The 27628-nt window shown below is 39.9% G+C and overlaps 2 protein-coding genes across 4 annotated transcripts; one reads left to right on the top strand and one right to left on the bottom strand.

Moving 5' to 3' along the window:
* Positions 1-6827: 6827 nt before the first annotated feature.
* Positions 6828-8660, top strand: LOC121997429 (ubiquitin-60S ribosomal protein L40). Its single transcript, XM_042551829.1, has 5 exons — positions 6828-6994; positions 7084-7170; positions 7254-7356; positions 8310-8376; positions 8466-8660. Exons 1-5 carry the CDS (start codon positions 6892-6894, stop codon positions 8490-8492), a joined length of 387 nt encoding a protein of 128 aa, XP_042407763.1. The 5' UTR covers positions 6828-6891; the 3' UTR covers positions 8493-8660.
* Positions 8661-9995: 1335 nt separating this feature from the next.
* Positions 9996-27238, bottom strand: LOC121997428 (histone-lysine N-methyltransferase ATXR3-like). Of its 3 annotated transcripts, none has more exons than XM_042551827.1 (21): positions 27029-27238; positions 25940-26847; positions 24785-25846; positions 24484-24540; positions 22492-23736; positions 17760-18136; positions 17116-17688; positions 16715-16815; positions 15631-16480; positions 15332-15535; positions 15170-15241; positions 14610-14720; positions 14417-14517; positions 13617-13716; positions 13436-13531; positions 13071-13238; positions 12734-12994; positions 11237-11484; positions 11045-11153; positions 10669-10968; positions 9996-10543 (listed from the first exon to the last, which is right to left on the bottom strand). In XM_042551827.1, the coding sequence occupies exons 2-21, from the start codon at positions 26709-26711 to the stop codon at positions 10379-10381; spliced, it is 6972 nt and encodes a 2323-aa protein (XP_042407761.1). In that variant the 5' UTR covers positions 26712-26847; positions 27029-27238; the 3' UTR covers positions 9996-10378. The 3 variants fall into 3 exon arrangements, with proteins under 3 accessions (XP_042407761.1, XP_042407760.1, XP_042407759.1); XM_042551826.1 differs by having other exon boundaries at positions 12734-12787; positions 12869-12994; positions 24785-26847; positions 27029-27237; XM_042551825.1 differs by having other exon boundaries at positions 24785-26847.
* Between the last annotated feature and the right edge of the window lie 390 nt (positions 27239-27628).

The following is a 27628-nucleotide window of genomic DNA, read 5'->3' on the forward strand; positions in this document are numbered from 1 at the left end:
CTTGAAGTACTTGTGGTGGCCGAATCTTGCAAGGAGAAGAAGGAGCTTTGGTGGTTCTCATCTCGGTAGATCGTTGCCCACACAACATCCGGGATAAGAAGAGGAATACGGTAGAAGATCAAGAGATTATTTGCTTACAAAGAAAGGTATAACTAGTAATTATTTTCCACATCATACTAGTTTTCTTTATATAGTTATTTTTGGAAATACCAAACACAAGAGACTTATAATTCTAGAGTTTTTGGATTTGTTTTGAATTTGTGTTTCTTTTGTTTTATTTTTCGAATTTGTGATTCGATTGTTCTTTTTGGTTAAACCTAGAGTTATATAAGGAAATTAAATATTAACTTTCCTTAAAAGACTTTGTCTAGGCGGTGGTGGATGCTCCCATACCCAAGAAGGTCATGTGCCTCGCCATGCAGTCCTGGAAGCCAATTTTGAAAATTAATATTTAATTAAATTTATAACATAGGTGAATTTAGATCAATAGTGTTAAGTTCCGCTTGCGATCTAAGTCTAAACAATTAAGAACAGATAAGTTAAATTTGAATCAATAATGTTAAGTTTCGTTTGTGATTCCTAATTTAACTTCTAAAGAACACAATAACTTGTTTAGGAAAGGTTCGACACTTGTACAAAATTTTTATACAGTGGAACTGGTACGATCTTCCTAGGACCAACCAACACATACAACAACGACAAAATCGAAACCGAGATGGAGTCGACACATGGACTGCTGACGCATGGACTACCGCCGTGTGATGGCTACGACAAGTAGAGGCTATCGGCGAAGGGGTTGAAATGTGTGGAGGCTGCCGACGAAGGGGTTGAAGTGTGTGGAGGCTGCCGGCGAAGGGGAAAGGAAGGTTGTGGCCGGTGTTGCGAGGAGAAGAAGGAAGAGGAAGGAGGCAGTCGTCGCCGGAGGCCGTCGATCGAGGGTGGCGGCGATAGAGGAAGCTGCCCTCCTCTTTTTTTGTTGGCGGCGGCAGAGAAATCCACGAAGAAGGAAGAAAAAACCCCTTGTTCATGTCGATGACGCTAGGAGGACAAGAAGAGGCGTGGCGGCTAACGTCGGCACCGGCGAGGAGTTTAATGTGAGGGAAAGAGGTCGACCCCCTTTCTTGGTGACGGACCAAAAAACATTGAAAAAAGGAGAGCCTTCAACATGATGAACAGTGCCACAAAAACCCCCAAAACCCTCCACATGTGAAAAGCCCAAATTACCCCTCCTCTTTTCCCTAATTTCCTTTTTACCCTATATTTGTATCACAAACCTCCCTTCAAGCCTAGTCCAATGAGGCGCAAGTCCGACTGACTAGACCCAACTAAACAAAAAACAAAATCCCTCCTGAATGTGGAGTCAAATCATCGTGTCAAGCAGGCAATCGGTTGAATGCCAAGTGAGAAACTGAGCGATACCAAGCCAGTGATCGATCAGATGTCGAGCGGGAGATCGAGTGACATTGAATAGGCGATCATGCGATGCTAAACCGAGCGATAGAGCGAATGCTGAGCGGGAGATCGAGCGATATCGAGTAGACGATCAAGCGATGCTAAACCGAGCGATAGAACAAATGCTGAGCAAGCGATAGGGGGCATGCCGAACGGGTGGAAAGACGATAGGCGGACGGTGTCAAACGCGCGATCGAGAAAATGTCGACCGAGAAACAGAGATAATGTCGTTCGGATGGAATGAGAACGAGCGAGCGATGTCGAGTGTGCAACTGAGAAAATATCGACCGAACGACAATAAATCGCGACTGGACAATCGAACAATGGTGGCTGGGTAATAGAGAGAATGATGGACGAGCAAAGCCATGAGCGCGACCGAGAAAAAATACCGACCAAGCGAGCGGGCCATCGAATAATGCCGACTTGATAATTGAAAAATGCTGACCTGGCAATCGAAAAATGCTGACCTGAATCAAAAAATGCTGAGCGGATCGAAAGATGATGGGCGAGCGATATCAAACGCGCGGTCGAGAAAATGTCAACCGAGCGACAATAAATCGCGACCGGGAAAAATGCCGACCGGTACAAAGCAAACAACTGAACAAATAACCAAGCGATATTGATCGGTTAACTAAGAGAAGGCCAACCTGGTGATCAAAAGAATGCCAAGTGAGCACGAAGCCTGTACGCTGGATAAACATGGAACTTGAGACCAAATGAGAATGGGAGCATAACCCGTGGATCGAGCGCTAATGCGAGTAGAGCATGTGGATGGAGCATGAATGGGAGCAGAATAATCAGGCGGTTATGCGAATGCCGTGAAAGGAGGAAAGTGGGTATCGACCGAGCAGCAAATGCGGGACAAAGTGATGAGTGAGATGTGAGGGACGAGTTCTGGGCAAAGCGGCAAGTGAGGCAGGAGTGGTGAGTGTCGGGCATAGCCATGATTGAGACGTGAATAGTGAGTGTCAGGCAGGTGAGTCGCAAACGATGAGCGCCGGACAGAGTGGCAAGTGGAGCGAATGTGATGAATGCCAGGCAAAGCAGCGAGTGAGGTGAGTATGGTGAGTGCCGGGCAGAGCTGCGAGTGAGCATTAAGTGCCGACCGAGCAACAACGGTGAGCGAAAACGCGAATTTAGAGTGTCGGACAGAGCGGCGAGTGAAACAAGTGTGATGAGTGCCAGGCAGAGCGGCGAGTGAGGCGAACCCCTGGCTAGGGAGTAACCCGACCGACTAGTAGTTGAGCGTGAGAGCCTAACCGGGAGATCGTTGGTCATGAGGGCACACTCACTTGTAACTCACCCTAAGGCGAGAGTCTAGAACCCGACCAGGAGGTCGTTGGTCGCGAGAGCATGCTCGCTTATAACTCACACTAGGGCGAGAGTCTGGAGGCGTGAGGGCATGCTCACTTATAACTCGCGCTGGGGCAAGAGTCTGGAGGCGTGAGAGTATGCTCACTTATAACTCGCGCCGGGGCGAGAGTCTGGAGGCGTGAGAGCATACTCACTTATAACTCGCACTGAAGCGAGAGTCTAGAGGCGTGAGAGCATGCTCACTTATAACTTGCATTGGGGAGAGATTTTGGAGGCGTGAGAGTATGCTCACTTATAACTCGTACTAAGGCGAGAGTCTGGAGCCCGATCGGGAGGTTGTTGGTCGCGAGAGCATGCTCGCTTATAACTCGCGCTGGGGCGAGAGTCTGGAGGCGTGAGAGCATGCTCACTTATAACTCGCACTGAGGCGAGAGTCTGGAAGCGTGAGAGTATGCTCACTTATAACTCGCGCTAGGGCGAGAGTCTAGAATCCTGACCGAGAGATGATCTAGAGGCCTGACTAGTACTTAATCTGAAGACTTGACCAAGAAGAAATATGAAGGCCTGGCTAAGTAGCAATTTGGAGGCCTAGCCAGGAATTGATCTGGATGTCTGACCAGGATTTGATCTGGCGATCTGACCAGGACTTGATCTGAAGGTCTGACCAAGAAGCAATATGGAGGTTTGACTAGGAATTGATCTGGAGGTCTAACTAGGAATTAATCTGGAGGTCTGACCAGGACTTAATCTGTAGACCTGACCAGGAATTGGTCTGGAAGCCCAACCGAGAGATCATTAGTGATACTCTGATCTGAGACCGGTGGTGATACTCTAATCTGAGACCAGTGGCAATAGCTTGACCCCGAATGGGGGAGGTGAAGTCCTAAAGTCCATAGAAGCTGAGCCCGTAGCAATATGAGGGAGAAGAACCTTTATCATACCTGACCATGAAATGGTGTCGACCGACTGAGGATCTATCTCGGTCTCTCAACTCCAAATGCCTGTGAAGTCAGGGAGAGAAATAGTGTCGATCCTGTGACTCCCAAATGTCCACAGAGTCAGGGAGAGAATAATCCTAACCGTCAAAGGAAGTGAAACTCATAGTCATACAAGGGAGTAGAGTCCATAGCGTTAAAAGGAAGTTGAGCACCGTGGGTGAAAGGAGCAGAACATGTAGACGTAAAAGGATGCAAAACAGATGGAGGATGCAGAGCATATAGTAATAATAGAGTGAAGCGCCTATAGCAGTAAGAGGATGCAGAGTCTCATGGTGAAGGGTGCAGAGCCTGTAGTAGTAAGAGGATGCAGAGCCTCATGGTGAAGGGTGCAGAGCCTATAACACACCTGATAGAGGAGCTGGGCTCCTAGTCCCTAATCGGAGAGTAAGACCCTTAGCCTGTAATTAAAGAGCGAGGTCCCTAGTCCTGAACGAGAAACTGTACTGCGATTCACTAACCGGGAAGTTGTGTCCCTAGTGTATGAGCGGGGAGCTGTGCCCCAAATGTCTGATCGGGGAGTTGGATCCCTAGTGTCCAATCAAAAATCGAAGATCCTAGTCTTTGATCAAGGAACTAGGATCTTACTCTCTTATCAGGGAGCTATAACAACCCCTATAACCGTAAAAAGGGAGCAGAGTTTGTAACGTACTTGACCAGGGAGCCGTGCCAACCGGCTAAGGGTTCATCTCGATCCCTTGACTCTCGAATACCCGTGGAGTCAAGGAAAAAACATAATGGAAAAACTAACTTATCGGCCAGTTGAAGCTCCAACTCAATTCCTCGACTCCCGAATACTCGTGGAGTGAGGGTGGAAGATAATACGTTCGTCAGGATCTTCCGAGACTGTGATAATGGCAAAGAACCTCCCAACGTAGTCCATCTTCACGTTCCAGAACAGGTGGAGAAGATTCTCACAGACGGTGCCAAATTGATCCTGTCCGGAATCTGAGTCGGATAGAGGTCGGCTACGCTGTCGCTGGTGTTGACAGAAGGTGATGGAGACCCTCAGTACTTCGAGAGCAGGCTCTCACGGGTTGCTGACAAGGGGCGATGACGACGATGACGAAGCGAGAGCTCCCTGCACACACGCAGACAAGCACCCTCCACATTAGGGACCAAGAACCAGGGAAAAAGTCCTCGGAGCAGGCCCTCCGACGCTCAAGTCAGGTACTTTTTCCCCAGAATAACAGTAAAGAAATGCAGAAAGTAGAAGATAGATGTGAAAAAGTTAGTGAGCGTATCTGTGCAAGGGAGAGGGCACCCCTTTTTATATGACCATGTGTACTTAGGGCTTCTGGCAAGCGTCAGGGGATGTCGGGTGTCAGACCTTATCTGGCGGTGGATGACACTTGACATCCTCTTATAGGTCGGAGGAAGGTTCTGTTATCAGCTAGTCACAGACCGTTAGAATATACCTTGACACACAATAGATATTCTCTGACAGGTGGTTACGATTCTCTGACTCTGTTGTCATTTTTGTTGATCGGGCATGAATAAAAGAACTCCTGACAACCAGCACTCGACGAGCATGACCTGGGTGCATATGAGTAGACCGCCATATCCTGACCAGGCGCATCAAGTTCTTATATATAAGTCTGCTGTGAGAAAACTCGACCGGTAGAGATGGTTCTTTCTCCTCCCTCCCTGTTCCTTATGTACCAGTTTGACTTCCCAACCTGGACATATCGACATAGCAACCATTCTGCATTCCCAACTTGGGCATCCTGACCGAGCCTCCATTCTGAAATCCCGACCTGGACCCCCTGACCGAGCATCTATTCTGAAATCCCGACTGAGCAACCTGTCTGAATTCACGACCTGAACCTCCTGACCGAACATCTATTCTGAAATCCCGACCCGGGCCTCCTGACCGAGTGTTAACTGGGTAGCAGCTTTAAAATTTAAGCCCCTCTGTGAAGTGATACACCTCCTCGACCTCTGACTACCACGCTCCTTTGATTTCTGACTGTCACATCCCCTTGACTTCTGACTGCCACGTCCTCTTGACTTCTGACTGTCACGTCCCCTTGACTTCTGACTGTCACGTCCCCTTGACTTCTGACTGTCACGTCTCCTGATCAAACTCTATTATTATGCACCATATATTATCGATCAGATTCTATCATTATACATCGTATCATATAGTAATCAGATGAAGCTTTCTATTCTACTTGAGGTAGCAGCCGTTTGTCAGATTAAAAGCTATATTAATTATTACAGAAAAACCAGCTATGTACCAAAAGGAAATGCATTTCAAACTTTAGAGGTAACATTGTAAGTAGAAGTGCTAAAGATTCCTGTCTAATTTTACCACTGGATGCATTTCAAACTTCTAATGAATGATTTAATCAAGAAGCTAGTAGATTTATATGTTGAAGGTCGACTACGGTCCTCACCATTATCACATAAGAAGTAAAGAACTAGAGAAGTGGAGAATGTGGATCAAGAAGATGCAATAACACGAAGAAGCAGAAAAAATCATCTTTTTCTTTGTCAAAAACTCAATTAATCAGTCTGGAACTTTTAGGGCGACCAAAATCACAAAGGAAAGGGAAACAAGAAGATAAAGTTGAACATAAGGCAAGCAGGACCGGCTCTAAAGAAGGGTGACATTGGGCCCATAATTTGAAAGGGCCCAATTTTTTTTTTTTTTAAGTATTATGTATTATATGCATGTAATTGGAATCTTGAATAGTTGGACCCAAATTCATATTTCAGAATTTTTTGACATTGTCTTTACTTTTATCTTTTTAAATATGTAATTAGGGTCTTGAGTAGTTGGGATTCAAATTTATTTTGGACTTTTTTTTTCACTCCAGACTTTTTTTTTTTTTTTTTTTTTTTTTTTTGTAGAAGGACCGGAGCTGAAGGCAAGTTGAAACCCTACTTCTGCAAGGAAGAAGCCGAGACGACAATGAATCCGTACCTGTTTTTATTTTGGTCCAATCGAACCGGGTTTATGGACACGACTCGGACTAGATCCGGATCAGAAGGGTATTCTTGTCAGTTCGTCAATAAGACACTAGGTGGAAACCCTAGCGAGTCCAACTAAGAACACTATAAAAGGTTCGTGTGTTGGGGCTTCAACTGGCGGCTGAGAAGGAGGTGATCGAGGAAAGGCGGCGCGATGCAGATCTTCGTGAAGACGCTCACGGGGAAGACCATCACTTTAGAGGTCGAGAGCAGCGATACCATCGACAACGTCAAGGCTAAGATCCAAGACAAGGAAGGTGCTTATCACTCGTTCCGTCCGCTTCACTTGTTCGATCTTATTTGATACTTTTCCGGTTTGATTTTGCTCATTTTTTCCGGATTCTAGGGATTCCTCCGGACCAGCAGAGGCTGATCTTTGCTGGTAAGCAGCTCGAGGATGGACGGACCCTCGCTGACTACAATATCCAGAAAGGTTCGGTTTTTATAATCTGTACTTGGTTTTACTATCTCTTTTCGTAATCATGCGAATCATTTTGGTCGCTTCGTGGGTATTAGAGTCTACACTGCATCTTGTGCTGAGGCTGAGGGGTGGAATCATTGAACCTTCTCTCATGGCTCTTGCTAGGAAGTACAACCAAGAGAAGATGATATGCAGAAAGTATGTTTGCTTTCTCTCTTTTTTTGTTCCTTTTTTTGTGCTTTGCTTTGTTTGATTGCCTTTGCTGTCCTATGTGATCCGATACGGACTTATTGAATGCCAATTAAGATATTTGTAAACGGAACTATGGGTTAAATTCTTCAAACTACAATTGTGCTGTAGAGGTTGCCATGGATCCAAATGTCGACGCGCGTTTACTTTGTCAGCTCCTTTGAATTCTACGTCTTTAAATATATCTTGTAGTGCATCCATAGCATAAATAAAAATGCATTTGTTAGGACCTGATACATGTGCAGATTGCATTTCTTTTTAAGAAGATAATTTAATAATATGCTAATGAAATAGAAGATCTAGAGATGGTGCATGTTTATGTAAGAGTATCAATTTGGATGTTAGTGCATATCAAGCCATTACTAATAAATTTGGTTTTGATCACAAAGAGCATGATCACATTTGCTTTCTAAAGTTAATGTTCTATTTTCATTTAAGGTCAAATATACAACCTTTGCTAGTTTAGTCAAATTGAAAAACTTGTAGATTCTGTTGCAAAACATATGCAAGGTTAAAATTATGTTTTTCATCTTGATGTAATTTATCAAAATAGATTTACTTCAATTGTGTGATTTATATGATAAATGCCAAGGGACTCTTTTTCTGATGAGTTAAATTTCTGAGGCAAATTAATATTCTGACCCTCCAAATGCAAATTCAATCTTATTATTTACATACTGATGATGTTTTAGAAACTTGAAATACTGTAATTTGCTGATTACAGTATTGATTTTATTTTAATTGATATTATGTTATATTTGAATGTATGATTATTGTTCATACACTACATGTGATTGAGTATTCAGATGGGTGAATCCCATGGTTCAAGTGCAATGCAGTTGCAACTGTTTTATCTAAACAAATTAACTGTTGTAACTGTAACCTTCTTTTTGTTTCATCAGGTGTTATGCACGGTTGCATCCAAGGGCTGTCAATTGCCGGAAAAAGAAGTGTGGCCACAGCAATCAGGTAATATTTATGGTTTTTTTTTTCTTAAAAACAAATTCGGTCGTACTAGTTGTTCGTTCAAGCGTGATCCATGCCTTCACAATTTGCAGTTGAGGCCCAAGAAAAAGATCAAGTAAACTGCTAGAATGGTTGGATTCGAGGTGCTTTGAAAGAAGATTAGCAATAGTTTGAATATTGAGTGCTATCGGAGCATACTGTCTCTGTTCTTTTTGGATGTTTAGACAAATATTTCTATTTGGTTCTGTGGTTGCCTAATGAGATTTGACTGCGCAAGTTTGCTAGTTTCTTCTCTCCAATTTCCTGAAACAAGGAGTTTAGCATGAAGAGCTTCTACAAGATAGTACTGAAGTAGATTATTTCTTATAAACTATGCATTTAATAAAGTGAAATATTTTTGTACTTAATTAAGCTTGAGTAGATAAAATAATTTTCAATTTTTAATTGATAGAAATGAGTATATATATGTATATATATATATATATAATATTTAGATTTTTTTAATTACCTGGCTAGAAAACGAACTCACGCCTATCTCATCTCACTGATACATAAAAAGGGGCAATCCTCTAAATCACAAAAAGTGATCTAGAGATCTGCTCTCCTCATCTCGACTGCTGCAAGCTGCCCCTTAAGCTATCTGCGAATTAACCGGCGGCGCGTCTTCCACCTGCGCCGATCTCGTCTTCTGGCAGGTTTTGCTGTCCCGATACTTTCTCCTGGAACATCCTGATCCGATCCCACGCCTGGTCGTCGCCCACCCCAATCAAAGACCTATCCTTCGCCTAGATGCGTCAAAATCGCATCTTAATTGACCATTACCCGTATGCCTTCGTCCTCAAGGCCTGCGCTTCGGTTCGTTGGCTCATTCACGGTTAATGGATCGATCAGCTTTTACTGCAAGAGCGGCAAGATTGCGTCCGCTCCGAAGCTGGACGATGTTTCTCGGTTCAAGGATTCGGTGCGTGGCTGCAAATCAGAGGCTCGAAATCTGTTCGACGCGATGCCGGAGTGGGATGCCTTCTTCTTGACTATCTTGATCAATGGACATGGGACAAGGACGTAGCGTGCTGGAATTCCTTGGTCAATGGGTAATGTTGGATTGGGGACGATAAGCCCTGCCAAAGAACTGTTTGACAAAATGCCCCCAAAGAAATGTGAGAAGCTGGACATTCTTGCACATGGCTACTTGCACATGGAGATGCAAAACAAACTTTGGAGCTCTTCCAATTGTGCAAAAAGGCGGGTCCCACCGCCCAGCGGCCCGCTAGGCCTGACCCGACAGGGATCCTAGGAGGAGAACTTTGGAGCTCTTCCAAGTTCCAATGGATGGTCGTCGGTGTTGTCAGAGCTGATCAAGTCTGCTATCGGTGCCATTTCTGCATATTAGCAGTTGGGCGTCCTTGATGAAGGGCAATGGATAGAGACTGTTGGATGTTGTCGTGGAGACATCACTAGTCGATGCAAACATTAGTTGGGGGATCTGAATCATGCTGGTTTGCTTGTTTGTCATGTCCAAGAGTATGGTGACATGGCCAAATCAGCAATCTTAAAAGAAAATATAATAACAATCAAACCTTATTTCACTATATAAGATCAGCAGTCTAAATGAGACTACAAAATAAAAGTTAAACACTCGACTAATATTGAAGCCAAGAGTAGCTGTGATTACAAAGAAACATAGCACAAGAACTTGCCATATGGTGATTCCATGCCTACTATCAACTAGATTGATATCTGTACATTGTGTCAGGCAAAAACTACCAGAAGGAACTTAAAAAAAAAAGAGAGAGAGAAATACTACATTGGATCAATGATCAACTATCCTAAATAAATCAAAATACAAATTACATGCTGGGGAAACTGTACAAGTGTGGAAATGCTGCTTCAGACAAGCAACTCTCCACGGCTAAGGGGAGTCCTATTTGACAGAGAACAAAAGAATGTGGTCAATGGACGCACCAGGAATGGAGGGATATGGTGGCATGGCTGCTGCACTTGCTCATCAGCCTTGAAACACTGCCGGTCTAGTCTTGAGCCAATGCATCATCTCCTTGTCCAGGGGACATTTATTGAGGACGGCGTCCAGCATTGGACTGCCAAAAAATTTAGGGTTGCTCTTGAATAGCCATATTCGATCTTTCGGCCATGGCCTTTGCGGTTCTTTCTCCTATTACCACCATTACAATGTTTTCATAATCAGATCATTCAACATGAATCTTTGCAAAATCGATTGAGAATCAAATCATTCAACATAAATTGTAATTGCATAATGTGAATAGGGAACACACTCACCATCCGTGACATCATAAATCGCACAGTTCGTAAACTGTAATGTTCTCGCAATGGCTTTTGAGTCTTTGCATAGTAGGAGGAGAAATCGGGCAGCGACAAGCAACCTTTGCGAGCTCTCACTAGTCGACAGTCTGGGTCAGCATTCATCTGGCTGTACCAATAGATCAACTGACCCAAGCAATAATTCTCACCATACGTCTTGCAATATTCCTGGAAGCCTGACCCCATTTTATCAGCATACTTGGGACCCAAATCTAGGGGGCTGATGTAGACTGGGGGAGATGTAACAGACTTGTACTTCTGCATCCATGCTTCAAAATGTCAAACATGGCCTAAATTTTCTCTTTTCATGTACAACCATTTAATGCCTACTTACCCGAATCTTAAAAAACACTTTTGTATAAGCATATATATGAATCAAGTCAGCAGCAGCATCATGCCGACACTTCTTGCTACATGGAAAATTTCGTAACTCATCCCTCAACCTGATAAAAGAATGTACTATAGTAAGAATCTAAATGTAGCAAAGTAATTGGGAGACAAGATACATTTCGCAACTAAGACTTGCCATAACAAAGACTTGCGGAGTGCAGTCTCAATGTTATCGGAACCAGATGGATCATGAGCTTGAATGTTGGATTTGAGATCGATAAGTAGATTTGGTTCTAAATGAGGTGTCATGGAATGCAGCAAGTCCTCAACCAAGGAACCCTCCCCTTTCCAGAGGACTGAAACCATTCCTTCTGCAGTAAGTTTTTCAATCGGTGGCGGAGCATTCTTGGCATCCTCAAACACACACCTCATGACATACTTTACCTGCATAGTCCCGCAATGATCAATATATAGTGAAAATTAGTTTAAGGAAAAATCATGAACACCCAAAACAGTGGTAAAAAGTGCAATCACTCTGAAAGAATCCTCCTATAAATCCATTAGTTCTAATAAGAAGTGGTGCGACAATGAAGCAGTTTGAAAATGAACTTAGAGCTAAAGCTAACAACAAATACAGTGGAACAAATATCTCTAATCTAAGATCAAAAAATTTCAAGGGTAACCAAAATATCTAGGCCATGAGTGATGTCGCATTAATTGTTAGATAAAAACAGCATTCAAGAGAATTTAATCAACCACCAGCACATTATCATCATTTTTTTTGAGCATTCATACACAGATAAAAGATTTAAAATATCCAATTACTTTCCTAAATCACAATTTGATGTCAAAATTTGGTCCCCCATATTACTAGAAACTAGAATTCACACTACTGTCATGTTTCCTTCGGAAAGAGAGAAGAGTTTTTTTTTTTTGTAAAATTAATGATTTCTTTGTAAGGAGTTAAATGGAAGGGAGAGGATAGGTAAATTTGGGCAAGTTTTCTTTCAAAACATTGCCTAAATCAGACAAGACTCCTTTTTGTGTGTGATAACCACAGTGATCATTTTTGCTTCATTGGTTAGTGCAGCACAGGAGCAAAGAATCTTTTCATTGTTGGGACCACGACCAGTTCCAATACCCCCAAGCCAGACGACAACAGTTGTTGTTCCATTAATAAAAGAAAACATGGAGAAAGAATGTATTTTACTTCCCCATATTTTCTCCCACCATCCCCCTCCTTTTGTTGCTTCTCTCATTCCCCACCCTCCTAGGAAACACAGTTGACACTGCCCTTGTCAAATTGGTAGTTGGGAAGGTTGCCAAAAAGGAAAAAAGGCTTGTGGGGGGTCTGGTAAACGACAATTGTAGAACAACAAACTTGGCAATGAAGACGAGGGCAAAGATGGACTTTCCTTTACCTTTGTTCCTCCTCTCAGAAGGAATAAGGACAAAAAAATGTTAAGTTACTTCCCTTTGCTTTCTTCCACCGACCCTCCTTTCTTCTCCTTTCTCATTCTCCACCTTTCCAAGGAAACAGTGACAAGGTTATCTTGGAAGGAGTTATGCACTTTGGCCTTAGGTTAAGCTCATGGCATGACTTATGAGCAACCGCATGAATACATGCATCTCAATGTAGGAAGAAAGGATGACATTTTTGCCAGAGAGAGAGAGAGAGAGAGAGAGAGAATACCTTATTAAGAGTGAGTGCAATATTCTGAAGCCTTGCATTATATACACCCTCAGCCTGAATATCAAAGAGAAGGTTAACACTCGAAGGAAAACAGACAGAACAAACAGGATAACAGAACATGGATCTCAGCACGACCTGAATCTCAGCATCATTCTTCTCAACCTCAAGGCATATGTCTGAAAAAAATTTCCTCTTTTCCTCTAAATTATGCTTCAGAATTTCATCAGGTAGTTTTTTCCTCTCAAAGTTTATGAACCTCACCTTCATTGGGACAGGGATCATCAACTGATGGACCAAAATATAGAAAACAAAAATGCAAGGTAGTAAGAGAAATCACCAGATGAGCCGAGTAAGCAACAAGCCAATCAGGTAATCCGTCAAGCAAACAAGGTCCCAGACCAGCCCTTGCCAGGTCAAGATAATCATCTTGTACGATAATATTAGCATCACAAGCCTCTAGCATTAACTTATGACGATCTAGAACTCCATGAGAATCCCTCAAAACCTGATGCATTACATAAGGTGGTCAAAATTTAATTTCAGTGAACTCAGAACCAGCAATCGATGAATAAAAGATTGCAAAAAAAAAAAAAAGGGATGTGGAATCAGCAGTGCCCCCATAGGCCAAGTGTGGCCAATTGGCACCTCAAAAATCTGATCAATAACATAATTCAGTCACTGCACATTTTCTCTATTACTTGCCTTCTCAAATGCTCCTTCCCCAGCCAGATTCAGATAGCTCCCTCTGCAAACTTGACTACCACACAAACAAACCGACGCTTCATATTCTTCCTTGCTCTGCATAGAATGAAGACGTTACACAATGGAGAATGGGGATACCCTAGTTAAATAGGACAATACATTTCGCTGGCTTGATGCACACCTCTGTCACAGAGTTGTAATCAAAGGTGATTTCTTCACCATAACCAATTGGTACTAGAGAATAAATACCAATTTGGTATTGACCATCCACAGCTGTAACTCTGATCCAGAATAATAAACAGTTAAAACATACATTTTGAGACAACATCAGTGCCAGGTTTCAATGAATAAATATCACATTCACTAGATAAATAATGAAAATTAAGTTGGAAAAAAAACAAGTACAAATAAAACAAAGTATTTCTGTTAAGATTTGTGTGAAGAATAAGTCGTAGTTCACGCATTCTAGCTGACAGAGAAGATTACACATGGATCTTAGACATATAGGAAAGTAAGATCAGTTTAGAAGTTTTTGCTAGTAATGCATGAACAGAAAAGGCTGTCTCCTGTTTACATAGATTAATATTTTTCTTTTTTCCTTTTTAACATGAAAAAAAAACTACTGCCAGCTAGTGCATGACTGTCTCAAAAATATCGTAAAAAGATGATTGTCAAGTCAAAATATGTATCACCAAAGTTGTATAAAGAGATGTAAGAAAATCCAGGCACAGAGCACAGTAGAAAGTTAGCATGCTGCTGAAGCTTGTCCTTGATATTAATAAAAGCATTGCTATTACAAGAAGATTACACAATCATTCAGTGTGTCGTGGTGGATCATAAAAGAATAAACCCACAGAGAACTAGTCTAGAAATATGAGCAAGATCAGTTTTATCATGGAACCATGCTGAAAATTAAAAATAGTAATTCTTTCAAAACACAAATAGCCATCTGGAGAAAGGTCTATAGAAGATATCGCTTACTTTGCTTCACAATTCGGCCTGCATGAGTGACAAATTCTGCTTGCATAATTTGCTTTGTGCATAGCATCAACAACAACAAGATCATACCCGTGAAGATCACCCTATTATATAAAAATTAGAAAATTAGCTGTTTGAATGAAATGCAACAAACTAGTATTTGGCTTGATAATTCACATCAAGCAACAATAATCACCTTTGGCCTCTCCAGATATATGTTGTAAAATTCAGGAGCTGGTTCTTGACTATTTTTCTGCAGGGACCGAATACCATCCTGCTTTTCATACCATTTCCAAGCTGGATAGACCTGAATTTAAACAAAATGAAACATCTAAGCTTGAGCAGCGAAATTAAAGTAAAAGATTTCCAGTATTACCCAGCAACTCATCATAGAATAGAAACACAGTTACACAGTACACTACACTAGGACTTCCTATTGCTATGATTAAGGTCCTAAAAATTTCACTCTGCGGGTTCCATTTTCTCTATAGGCGAGCATGGTGAAAGGAATGTTTGCTTGTAGTCACCAGAGTAAAAGAGAGTTGTATTATAAAGAATATTATTATATTATCTTAAGATAAGTTCAGATTTGAATTCTTAAAGATGCTTTCATGTTGAATAGCATGAAAAACTAAACCAAGTGACCCAGATTATCTGCTAAAATTTTAAGTGATCTACAGACATTTGCCTCACTAATTTATGATGAAACTTACAAATTTATACTTCCATGTATAAAAGAAAGCCAGAAAAGTATACCTCTCCTAAAAACTCAACAACAAAATCATCTTGTTCAAATCCTTCCTTCTTATTACATACAACTCCAAGGCCCTGATACAACAAACAAATATCAAGATTAACAAAATGGGAACCACATTGAAAAGGATCCTATCTAGTTTCGTGCACCTAATTTGGAAGTACCTTTCTATAAGAAACGTAGTTATCATCCGGGCGACTCCTCATGGCCTTTATGACGGCCTGGCACATTTTCAATGACCGCTTGTCACCTCCTTCCTCTGCATTCATTTGCATTTCTTCTAAAACAGGCCGCAAAGGATAAACCATAGGGGTGTTACCAGAACCAGTAAATTGTCTGACTTGCTTATTCAATGTTCGGAGAATAGACTGGCAGAACAGTGCAGGTAGTATCAAATATTCAATAATGCAAATAATATAAAGGGAAGAAGACTTTAAATGTAATCCATACACATTCATAATACCTCGTCTATAAATGTATGTCTATCTGTAAGAGTCCATTCTGGCTCGTCTGGCATAGTATCCAAGAGGAGGTTATGTGTATAAGGATCTATGCCATATACTTCTTGCTCTATAACTTCAACTCCAAGAGATTTCCTGGGTTTATATTCCTTAACCTCAGGGATTTCCATATCTGACTCCTCAATACCATTCTTTTGTGCCAATAGTTTGTCAGAGTAATCATCAGGTAATGCAACTTGCATTTTCCTTCGTACTTCCTCCCTGTCTGCTACAATAAGATATTTGTCAATGATTTCATACTTTCTAGTAACAGGAGGAACAAGGCCAGCTTTAGTCATGCGAGCACCCCATTCCCGGTCATATATTGCTGCTGACTCAATGGACTCCTCCAATTTGCAGAAGAAATCTCCTCTTGACTCCCATGTTGAATTTCCTGTATGAACTTCCATGTCACTTTCCGTATCAGAAGCAGTACTCTCATCTTCACTCCTTTCATCTTCATCAGAGAAATCATTTTCATGCTCTTCAGATGTTTCACTTTCAGAATCCATATCTCTCTTCTTTAGTTTGGAGAGACTCCTTTTAATTTCACGATCAAATGCAGAAGCTTTATTATCTGTTCCTCCATCGCAATAAAATGCACTCTTATTTGTGGCCTTCTTTTCACCCAAAGTCCTATTTTGTTTCTTTTTGTATTTTTCAGATATATATGCTCCTGCATCAGAATTGTCTTTGGCTGCCTTTGCCATCTCATCTCTTTCACTAATCAACCTTGGGTTGTCCAACTTCTTTATCAATTGAAGGAAATAAAAGATAATCTTTTTCATGTCTCCATCATTCTGTCTTTTTGATCTACAGAAATGTGAACAGTTTAGTTAAAAGCTGCTGTGGGAGTACAAAAATTCTGATACACAATGTTCTAAGTAACTGGATAAATTAAGTAGAATTTAATCTCAAAAGGGTAGTTTATAGCTACCAAGACCGACATAATGAGAACACCATACAAACATTTAATGCTTCAAAAGATCTGGTGAAAAGAATTCAGATTTTTCATTTTCTAACAAAAGCAAAAATCTAATATCTTACTTAAACGCATCACAACACATCCGACTAATATCATCCTTGATAGAGCTCAAGCCATGTCGCACATAATAACCACTTTTCATCCTATCTTCAATTTTTGAAATCTGAAATAGAAATCAAACACCAAGTGATGTGAAAACATAATCCATATCTAAACATGGTCTTTATTGCAGGTATCAAAATAAATAAATAAAGACAGCTCGGTACACGAAACTCCCGCCAATGCGAGGTTCCAGGAAAGGGTCAATTGTACGTAGCAAGTATTTTGCAAGAGGTTGTTTCCGAGAATCGAACCTGTGCGCACGACAACAACTTTACCGTTGCGCCAAGGCTCCCCTTCTATTACAGGTATCAAAATAAAATAAATAAATAGATAAATTGAAATACAATAATTTTGGGAATACTTTAGGTATAAAGATTTCGGACTTGCTCCCCCTTGTGATACTCCTCAAACTACTGGCAATAAACTCCTCCATCTTTTTATAACTATTCTCAGACTTCCTATGCAACCAACGTCTCATTTGTGCATCCCTAGATAGAAGTTCTGAAGACCTTCTAGAATCAAGTAACTTGGGTCGCTTGTAAAACCCCTGCTTGAACTGGAGGCCTGAAATACTGTTTCTATTGAAGGAATTAGGCTCGTCAATGGCAAAATTTCCTAGATCATCAGAATCATCCAGATAACCATTCAAGGAGCGATAAGTTCTCGACAATGGGAAATTGTTTTCAGCTATCTGCCTTAGGCTTCTCGTTTTTGAATGAGATTCCTCAAAAAATTTTGTTTTGGCTGAACCTGATCTTCCTATCCACATAACTTTTGGATATTTAATTTGTAATTCTTTAAACTGACAGCATCCTCTGATGTCAACAAAAGATATGTGTGGAAACAGCTGGAGGACCTCTTCAACAACACTAGTAGTAACATTGACACAGCCCATTAAACTTATGGATGTAAGATTTTTCCTGCCAAAACCACCCTGTGAGACGAGCTAAAATTAGTATTTATGACTTAAATAAACAAGTTTAAACAAACTGTAAGTGCACATACCATAAGCATGCGAAATACAGCATCTGTACACTTTGGTCCGACGGAGGACAAATCAGCATTTTTGCAGATATTTCTGTAAAAATTTACTGATGTATTCCAATGTTTACATGTTGCAGCAGAGTAGACAAGAGACTTCATATCACTCTTTAGGAAGTGAAATGTCCTAGCAAGAATAGGTGCATTCAACAGACCCCAGTTTTCATTCTCTGCCAGTGAAGTAGTAACAATATCCGCAAAGATATCAGATTCGCAATATAAATCCTCAAACGATAAATCAAGCTTCTCTTTCATCAGTATAGCCTCCCCCATTTCAGAGTCCTCATCACTATCCCCAATGAGCAATCGAGGTCTTTTTCCATCATGGTACATCACATCCTCTGCATAAAAGCATAGGATTAAGTCACAAAAAAATGTTGGGCTCAGCTATATGAATCTTATCCTACCACTGAATTATATTCAAGGAACAAAAAATCCAGAAACTAACAGTATAGAACAGGTAGCACATGCCTAGTGCTCTAGTGCATAGATAACACAACGAACAAATGATCATAAAGCAGAAATATCTACTATCCAATTTTTATGAAAACCATACAAATATATGGCAATAAAAGGATTTATACAACTCAGAGATGAGACCATCATCCTCACGTGTTTTACATATCTGTGTTTATAGCACAGTTTCCAAAACAACTACTCCAAATCAGAATCTGCAGGAGGCATTCCTAGATTTACCAAGGAATGAGAGAAGCCTCTGAGGTATACTAGAACACAGTAGAAATGGCCAGAAATACCTTGTATCTAACAGATTCAGTTGGAAATACCAGAATGAAAAGGCCAAAATTGTTTTTTTTTTTTTTTTTGCTTGTTTTTTGAAGGCTTGGTGACAGCAGATACTTTGAGAAGATGAAAGAGAGTGTGAGGGATTAGCAGCAAAGGCAAACACTCAAAATTGAGATTGACAGTAGGTGCAACAAAGTTTAGCAGTGAAAATACAACATAGACGAGCAGCTATGGTATGTGAGACACTTGAGGCTAAGAGACAAACAAGTAAAATAACAACCAAGCATTACCCCATAAGTGGAGTTGACTATATGGATCTTCCTATGTAATTGGACTATATCCCCTATTATATCATTATCTATATTTAAATAAATTTTATTCTGTTTTATCATTACTAACCAAGTCTTCTTTGGTCTACCTCTTCCTTGTACAATATGTGTATTTATCATAATTTTACATCGTTAAACTGGAGCATTTATTGCTCTTCTAAATACAAGTATGTGCGTACCATTGAAATATGTCTCTTGGAGTTTTCTCTCAATAGGTGCAATTCTGACTTTCTCTTTAATATTCTTATTTCTAGCATCTTCATCTATGCGACTCTCGTGTGCTCGAGTCATAACCCAACATTCAAATTCTTATAGCATAGCAGGTGTAACCGTCGTTCTATAGAAATTCCCTTTAAATTTTAGAAGTACCTTACCATCACAAAAAAGCACCTAACGCTCTCCTCCATTTCAAGTATCCTACTTGTATTTTATATAAAACATCTCTCAACCTCTCCATCCTTTTGTAAAAATAATCATAAATACTTGAAAACACATAACTCGTCATTTTCTATCTTAGCAATTGTCTTACTATGTCTACTATATTGCTAAACATAAATTTTATATATTATATTTATTCTACTAAACTTAAAACATTTTACTTTCAGTGTTTCCTACCAAAAATCAAGTTTAGCTTTTATTTATTCACGTGTCTCATCTACGAAAACAATATAAAACAACATACACCATGGTAACATGTCTTAGATGTGTCTGATGAGTTGATCCATGATTAGTATAAAAAGATAAGGACTTAAAATTGCTCATTGATATAACCCTATCTTTATAGGAAACTTTTAGGTTAATCTTTCACTCTTGTCATTACATCCTCATACATATCCTTAATCGTTTCAATATATGTAATGCTAACACCTCTCTTTTCTAGAATTCTCTATATAATTTTCCATACAACTCTGTCATAAATTTTTTCTAAATCGATGAATATCATGTGTAAGACTTGCTTCTTTTTCTATTATTTTTCAATTAGTTATTTGAGAATATGTATAACTTCTATTGTCGACTTTGCAAGTATGAATCCAAATTAATTTTTTATTGTTTCCTTCGTTAGTCTTTTTTATCACTATTTTTTAAATTTTCATAGTATGACTCATTATTTTAATGCCGTTAAAATTCACTAATTTTGTACGTCTCCTTTCTTTTTATCCAGAGGAACTAGAGTAATTACACTCCACTAATCAAGTATTTTTTTTTCATTTTTAATTTCAGGCTGAATAGCTTTGTAAATCATTCAATAACTTGCTTTCCTAAGCAATTCCATACCCTATCAGAATATCATTTGATCCAACAACTTTTCCATTTAAAGCCTCTTCCACTTCTAAAGTTTCAATTCTTCAATAAAAATTTAAATTTCTATACTCCTCTAACATACTTAAATTATCTAAATTACATTTGCATGTTCATTAAAAAATTGATGAAAATACCTCTTCCTCTTTTATTTCCTCACCATGCACCAGTACCCTATTGTATTTATCTTTATTGCATTTTATTTGGATAATATATCTTGTCTTCCTCTCTCTCACTTCAAGTATTTTACAGATGTCCCCATTCCCTTCTTTCTTACAAGTGTACAATAATATTTTATTTCTCATACTTTAACTTACACCACTTGATTCTAAGAGTCGTGCACATTTTCCTTCTATTGATATTTGTGACTTATTGTTCCCATTTTTAAGCATAACCAAATATTCTTCTCTTTTCTTAAAAAACATATTAACTATTATAAGTTCATATGTTACCGCAAAATCCAACATAGTTTTTCTTTTTCATTTCTTATTCCAAAACTATAACCCCGCACTCTATCATATTCCTCATTTCTTAATCCTACATGCCCATTTAGATCTCCTCCTATTAAAAATATCTTATTTGATGAAATTTTTTATTCTACCTCATCTAAGTATTCCCAATACATATATTTGGTGTCTTCATCTAATCCTATTTGATGTGCATATATACTAATTATATTAATAATTTTTTTCACCGCCACTATTTTATGAGTTATAACCCTATCGCCTTCCTAACTACTAATAATTCATCTTTTAACGAGCTATCTAAAACAATGCATACTCCATTACTTTATTTCTTGTTGTACTCTTTTACATATACCATAACTTAAAACCTAAATTCTCAGTTCAGCAAATTGGCTAATATATTAATCACATTACACTATTAGACCAAAGTAATGGAAATTCAAATCTTTGTCAGAGCCTACATGGTTTCCTATACCTTGTATACAAAAGCAAAGAGGTTTTCACCAATATTATTAGGGACTGAGAGTGGGTCTTGAAGTTAGAGCATCACCATATTGGAGATGAAGAGGTCTTAGCGAAAAATGTCACAACAGAAGAGGGACTTAATCATCTGGAAGCCTTCCTTAGTGAAGGATACATCACACAAGTAATGTTGTAATGTATGTAATATTTAGTGCATATGTTGGCTTTAGTGGCCACGACAAAAAGTGGGCGAACAAGAGTATCTGGGAAAGGGATTATAGAGTATTCTAATATATATAATCCATATTAATTAACTAATACATCACATTATATTCATATAGGCCTGATATAATCGTTTACTTAGATTAATTGTTTTAGAATTTAAAAATGCCAAAGAAAATTTCTAAAATTTAAAAATTATTCAATAGCAAGAATCACATTCCAAGCCAAGGTTTTATTCCCCTGACAAACGAGATGTGTTGGTCATGTTGTTGCTAGTGTCGATGGTTGTGTTGAGCGCCAACCTAAGCAAAGGAGAGGAGAGGAGAGTTGTGTAGCGATTAGAAGTCTCATAGAGTGCCTTGGACAAGTTGTATTCATGAAAGTCATTGTCTCATGCACAACCGTGATCTACAAAGCTATCATCTCACGTCATAAAAACCATTATCATATGCTCACAACTCTCACAACGTTCGTAGAAGCCCTCGTCTCATGGAAATCATTGTTGATGTTTTTATACGTGTAGGATTGGCGCTCGGGTCAAGCACCAAACCTAAACAAAAGAGGGTGAAACAAGATGATCATGACACATGATAGATGCACTTCATCCATTTGTTCATCTCAATTTCACATGTTGATTTGCAAGCAGATTACGATGTTGTCCTCATGCTGACCAACATGGAACAATATTATAAACCATGTCCAATATTTCTAATTGCTAAATAAATATTGAAATAACAAAATATTAAAAATAAGTAATGAAATTCAATATGCATAAGTGTTATCAGCTTCTACCAGGTGTTACTAGTATGCTCATTCTTAATACTAAATAAAATGAATAGAATATAATATTAAACATATTAAAGTTACTGAATTGAAGATAATTTTAGTATCACCTTTAACTATGGCTAATATTCATTGTTAAATTAAAGAAATGTCAGATGATATTATTATATGAGTTTGGATCACTTACAGTTCCATATCATTGTATTCACATTATAAATTTTATCAACTGATTTCCTGCCCAATCCTACCAATATGGTATTGGTGACAGAGCCATAAGAATCCAATTCCTTATACTAGTGATCAGTGTAACTTAATGGTCACATGTATAACGAATTCGACAGAATATATAACAAAGAATGAGCATACTACCCAACACATCAATAAGAATCAAACCTGATTTCCAGATAGTATTGCTTGACAAATTATGAGCTAACACAGCTGAGCTTTTTGTGATAGCTGAGTTAAATGGGAAATGTTTATCCATTTCCTTCTTTGGTTGCTTTGCAATGATCCATGGATCCAAAACCTCATTGATAGCAGCAGCAAACTCCCGGTTCTTATATGACCTCATGACAAGTTCATGCAGCTTACCGCGTGTAAAGCCAACAAACTGAGGATGTGAGTCATGAAGTGAATGAGAAGCACTACTAGCACTGTTTAGCAATGACTGCTCAAGGGTATAACAACCTTTTTCAGATGGTGTGCCTGCCCCATCTTCAGTATTTATAGGTTTGGAAGATATCAGTTTCTTAGTTATTGGAAGCCAAGTATTGTCATTCTTCCTAAAGACACTGCTATGCTCCAATATAGTACCTTTACCAACTAAATCTTGCAATTCCAAATATGAGAAAGGTCCATGTTCACAGCTAGCACCATCTAGATAGAACCAATCACCTAGATCAACAGATAAATCATCGATAGTGCAAATCCGATCCCTTGGAACATTGAGGACAGCCTGGCATCGATGCAGCATCTGTAGGTCATGTTCATGTGCCTTCTTTGAACGAGAGGGCTCTTCACGAAGCAAATTCCTTTCACAACTAGAGTGTGATCGCGAAGATCTTGAAGGGTGCAACTCAATGCTTCTAACCTTTCCAGAAGGTTCTGAAGAAACATGATCATTTACAACACAAGCATTTATTCGAACTACAGGAAGAATTATACCCTTCATAGCCCTAAGGGGCAAAGGCTTAGTCTGGATTGATCTGCTAGCAACTGCATTTTTACTTGAATCATTACCATTATCACTATTGTCATCAGATGATGCAAAACTCCATACTGGCAGATCAAGCCTTTTACTCCGGGAAGGATAATAGAGATCGTCCTTTCTTTGCCGACGAGGATCCTCATTATCAGACTTTGGCATCTTACAAAGAGGATAACCTTCATTGATTACAAATTTCCGTCTGCAAGATCGTTCGAGGTTAACCTCATCATTTCTCTTCCAGTCACCACCTTTGCAAAACCACCTCCCAGAAAACCAATCACTACAACTACCACCAGGAACAAAATGATCCATCTCTGAAGGTGCAAAAACTGGCCTGATTTCAGTCATTTGTGTTGAGAAGTTTTCTTGATCTATAGCAACTCCATTTCTTGGGTATGGTAATGGTGTTTGAGCCTTGAATCGCGAGAAACCTACAAACCACACATAGATAATAAAATAATTAAAAGAATAAATCAAAATTGAAGAGACAGTCTAGTTCTTGCAGTTTCGAAGTCGTTACTTATTAGTCTTTCAAAAAAATATCAGAGTCAAAGAGTATGGAATATCCATTCTGGTAACCATAAGAAACTTCAACAAAAATGTGCAAGCATTTTTACCATCTTCCAACATCAGCTCTCCTGTTTTGTGATATAAAGATTTATATCATTTTACCTATTCTTGATTTAGGGGGTGCTTGGTTTGCGGAAGAGAATGGGAATAGGAATGGGATTCATTGAAGTAAATAATGGGAATGGGGGGTTTCAATCCGATTCCCATTCCCCTCATTTTACTTGGTAATGGCCCAATCCTATATTTGGGGGTTTGAATCCATGGGACCCACCATCAATACCCAAAACCAAACACCAACTTTCAATCTCATTCCCATTCCTCACTTCCATTCCATCCAACCAAGCACTCCCTTAAAGGAATCATGGAAGTAGTAGGAGATACAAGACTAAAGTAGCCAGTAAGTAATTAAAAACGAGAAAGAGGAAAGGAAGGTGACAAGACATAAATTTATATTGTCATTTTTCTATTTCTTTTTGGAAACTGAAAAGGAGAGAATAACTGGAGAATCATGAGCTAATTCTTGCATATTCAAACTACAGAATATCAAAGGAGGTTCTTTGTATGTATTCATATAGTCATATAGATGTGACAATAGCAATGTAGAATACCTTCGGATTGACACCAGTTCTCCCAGTCCACATACCCAAACGATGTACTCAGTGCTTCTGTGAGATAGCAAAATTTCAAAAAATAAAATAAAATTAGGTTCGACATTTGACATAAAATGGAGTAGCTTATCACGACTCATTAAGAAAAGCTGAAAGTTATTTAATCAACTTGAAAACATTCTAGTGTAGGCTTTTTCTTGTTTTAAAGGAGTAGAATCTGCAGAGTCTGGGCAAAAACAGACCTTACACTGCATCTAATATTAAGGGCTTAGGAAAAAAACAGCAGAATCAATAAAGTTACCTCCAATAATCTCAAGCTCTTTTCCATCTACAATACTGTAACCATCCAACAACATTTCTACCCTCTCATCTATATGGTAAGCTTGGATAGGTTCTGGTAGAATTGAAGGTTCATCTGTACCAAAATCCTGTTGCAGAGGCATGGAATTGGATGTTTCCTGACATAGAACTGCAGCATCAACTAACAAATTCCCTGGGGCTTCTGGAGGACTTACCATCTGGGTTACAACATCTGATACAATAGAGGGAAAGTTTATTGTCACCAAGGGGGAAACTGCATTTTCGACAGTAACCCACCTATCACTGTCAGCATGCTTTATCAGATGATCAGAAAGGAGGACTCCATTATCCACTAGCCATTTCAGATCAACTAACTTTGAAGGTCCTTGTTCAGTGCCAAAATGATCAAGATAAAACCATTTTCCAGCATCAAAATCAGATGATATGGGATCACGGGGTGGAGTATCTGATATATCCATATCCTCTTCCATTGATGATGCATCTTCAAATGCTCCTGGAGTGGAAGGTGGTGGCGGAGGAAGAACAGGTGGAGGAGGAGGAGGAGGAAGATGAGGTGGTGGAGGAGGAGGTGGAATCTCAATAGACTGTCTATTTGAATTCTGTAACAGCTTTTCCTTGCTGAGTTTATCAGCAATACTTCTGTCAGCATTGCTCTTATTTGACTTACAATTAATTATATTTTTTTCACCATGATCCTTTCCTCCCACTCTGTCATCATTTCTGCTGGATTGAAGCTTTTCACTAACTTTATTTTTCTTGCTTGATTCTCGATGATCAGCAGAATGTCGGATATCATGTGGATGTGGTGACCGCTCTGAGTGCATTGGAGTTCGGTCTCTGTGGCCATGGTGACGAACCCGTGAATGTGGAGATCGGTTGGAACGGCTCGGAGTGTGATCCCTATGATCAAAACGGCGACTCTTCTCATGTGGGGACCAGTTGATGCATCGAGGACTATGGTCTTTGCTGTCAGAGTGGTGGCTGTGCTCTTTTGATGACTTCTCTGAATGGCCTGGACTGCGGCATTGTCTATCATGAGTACCTCCAGAAGAAAAGGATGGATCAGTGAGCCTAGAAGACGAATACTTGCTGGAAGCAGAGGAAGATTCAGTTCTATGGCATCTATAAGAATTACCAGAGCGATTAACTTCTTCAGCCCTCCGAGTAGTCCTTGATCCTGAATGATCAGACAAATTAGAATGCTGTCTATCATGCTTAACCTCACCTGACAATTTCCTAGCATCCCTGTCAGACGCACCACCATCCCATCTCAATGATGGTCTCTTCCTAGAGTCAATATCACTTGGGCGTCTATCACTTCTCTGGTGACTGCTCTCTGGGGAATAATCCCAGTCATGCTTCCGCAATCTCTCTAGTACTTCATTTTTATCCACATCGGCCTTCCTTCCTTTGCTTGAGTGACCCTGTGTCTTATCCGGTTCTGCTGCTCTCTTCCATTTATCTGGAACAAACTCCCCTCTTTCCAGCTCTGATTTGCTCCGTCGATCTGAAAATGATTCTCCTCTTGCCACTTCATCTCCCAATCGTCTTCCTCCCACCACAACCTCACTTTTCCATAATTTCCTGGGAACAAACTCTCCCTTCTCAATTTCACCATTTCGGAGCTCCTCCTTCTCCAATTCCCCATTAAGGAGTTCCCCTTCCTCCAACTCCCCTTTCCGATGCTTCTCCAGCACAAACTCCCCTTTTTCCAACTCCACCTTCTTATCCAGCTTCAGATCTTTTTCACCACCAGACTCACCTTTCCTCTCGCCATTCCTCGCACACTTTTCCGTCGTAAAGGGATTCGAAGCCAGCATGTATTTGCCCCCACAGAGTGACTCCGGAATCGGGAGGCGCTCCATGATTCGCTGCGAGGGTGCACACGCGACTCCCCCCTCTCCCATGGAATTCACGGGAACCCTAGATCGGGGTCCAGAGATAGACCCGAGCAGTCAAAACCCTACCCTCTGACTGCTCCGGGGCTCTCAACGCTCATCTCGAGGTCAGCACTGCCTGCATCCGAGCTCCAAGATCGAAACCCTAACACGGGAAAAAAAAATCTTTTCAGCGACAGCAAGTCATATACTAATCGAGCGCCAAGACGAAAGACAATGCAAGGATTCCAGCACGCGGGAACTGGGAACCGAAATTCCGCAAGGGAAATCCTACAATTCGAGAAGAAAGAAAGGATTACAAGGGAGCGGCATCGGAAGGAGCTCACCGGCAGGAGATCGATGGAGCGGAGTTGTCGATCCGGGAATCTGCGGAGGAAGTGATGCCGAATCGGAGGTGATGCCGCTCTCTTCCTCCGGCTTTTCCGCTTCTAGTGGCTTCCGGCGCCCTACTTCGCCGTTACCTTGTTGGATCGCCCGCTCTGTCGCACGCGCGGGGGAGACGACGAAAGAATTGCAATGTTTTATTAAATCTTGCTCCGCCCCGAATATATATATAACTGTGTTCGACCATTTTAGGATTAAGACTTCGTTATGATTTTTTTTTTTCATATTTCAGGAGTAAAAATGATTTTCTATCCCTTCAATTCAAATCAACTGTATTAATCTATTTATCTTTTTCTGTTTTTATTATCTTCTGTTTCTTTTATTCTAGTTTTTTTATTCCTCCTCTATCTTCTAGTCAAATGATTAACTAAGTAATATCATATCTTAGCCGACGAATCAGGTCCTATAAAAATGTCCTCCTCTGCTTAGGAATTATAGTAGTAAAAACCGATTCATTCACTCTCAGTCCAACTCTAAATTAATATAGAAAAATAAATTTATTAATCTTAACAACTGAATAATATATAAGAAATAACATACAC

Source organism: Zingiber officinale, chromosome 6A (genome assembly GCF_018446385.1).
Source record: "Zingiber officinale cultivar Zhangliang chromosome 6A, Zo_v1.1, whole genome shotgun sequence".
NCBI lineage: Eukaryota > Viridiplantae > Streptophyta > Magnoliopsida > Zingiberales > Zingiberaceae > Zingiber > Zingiber officinale.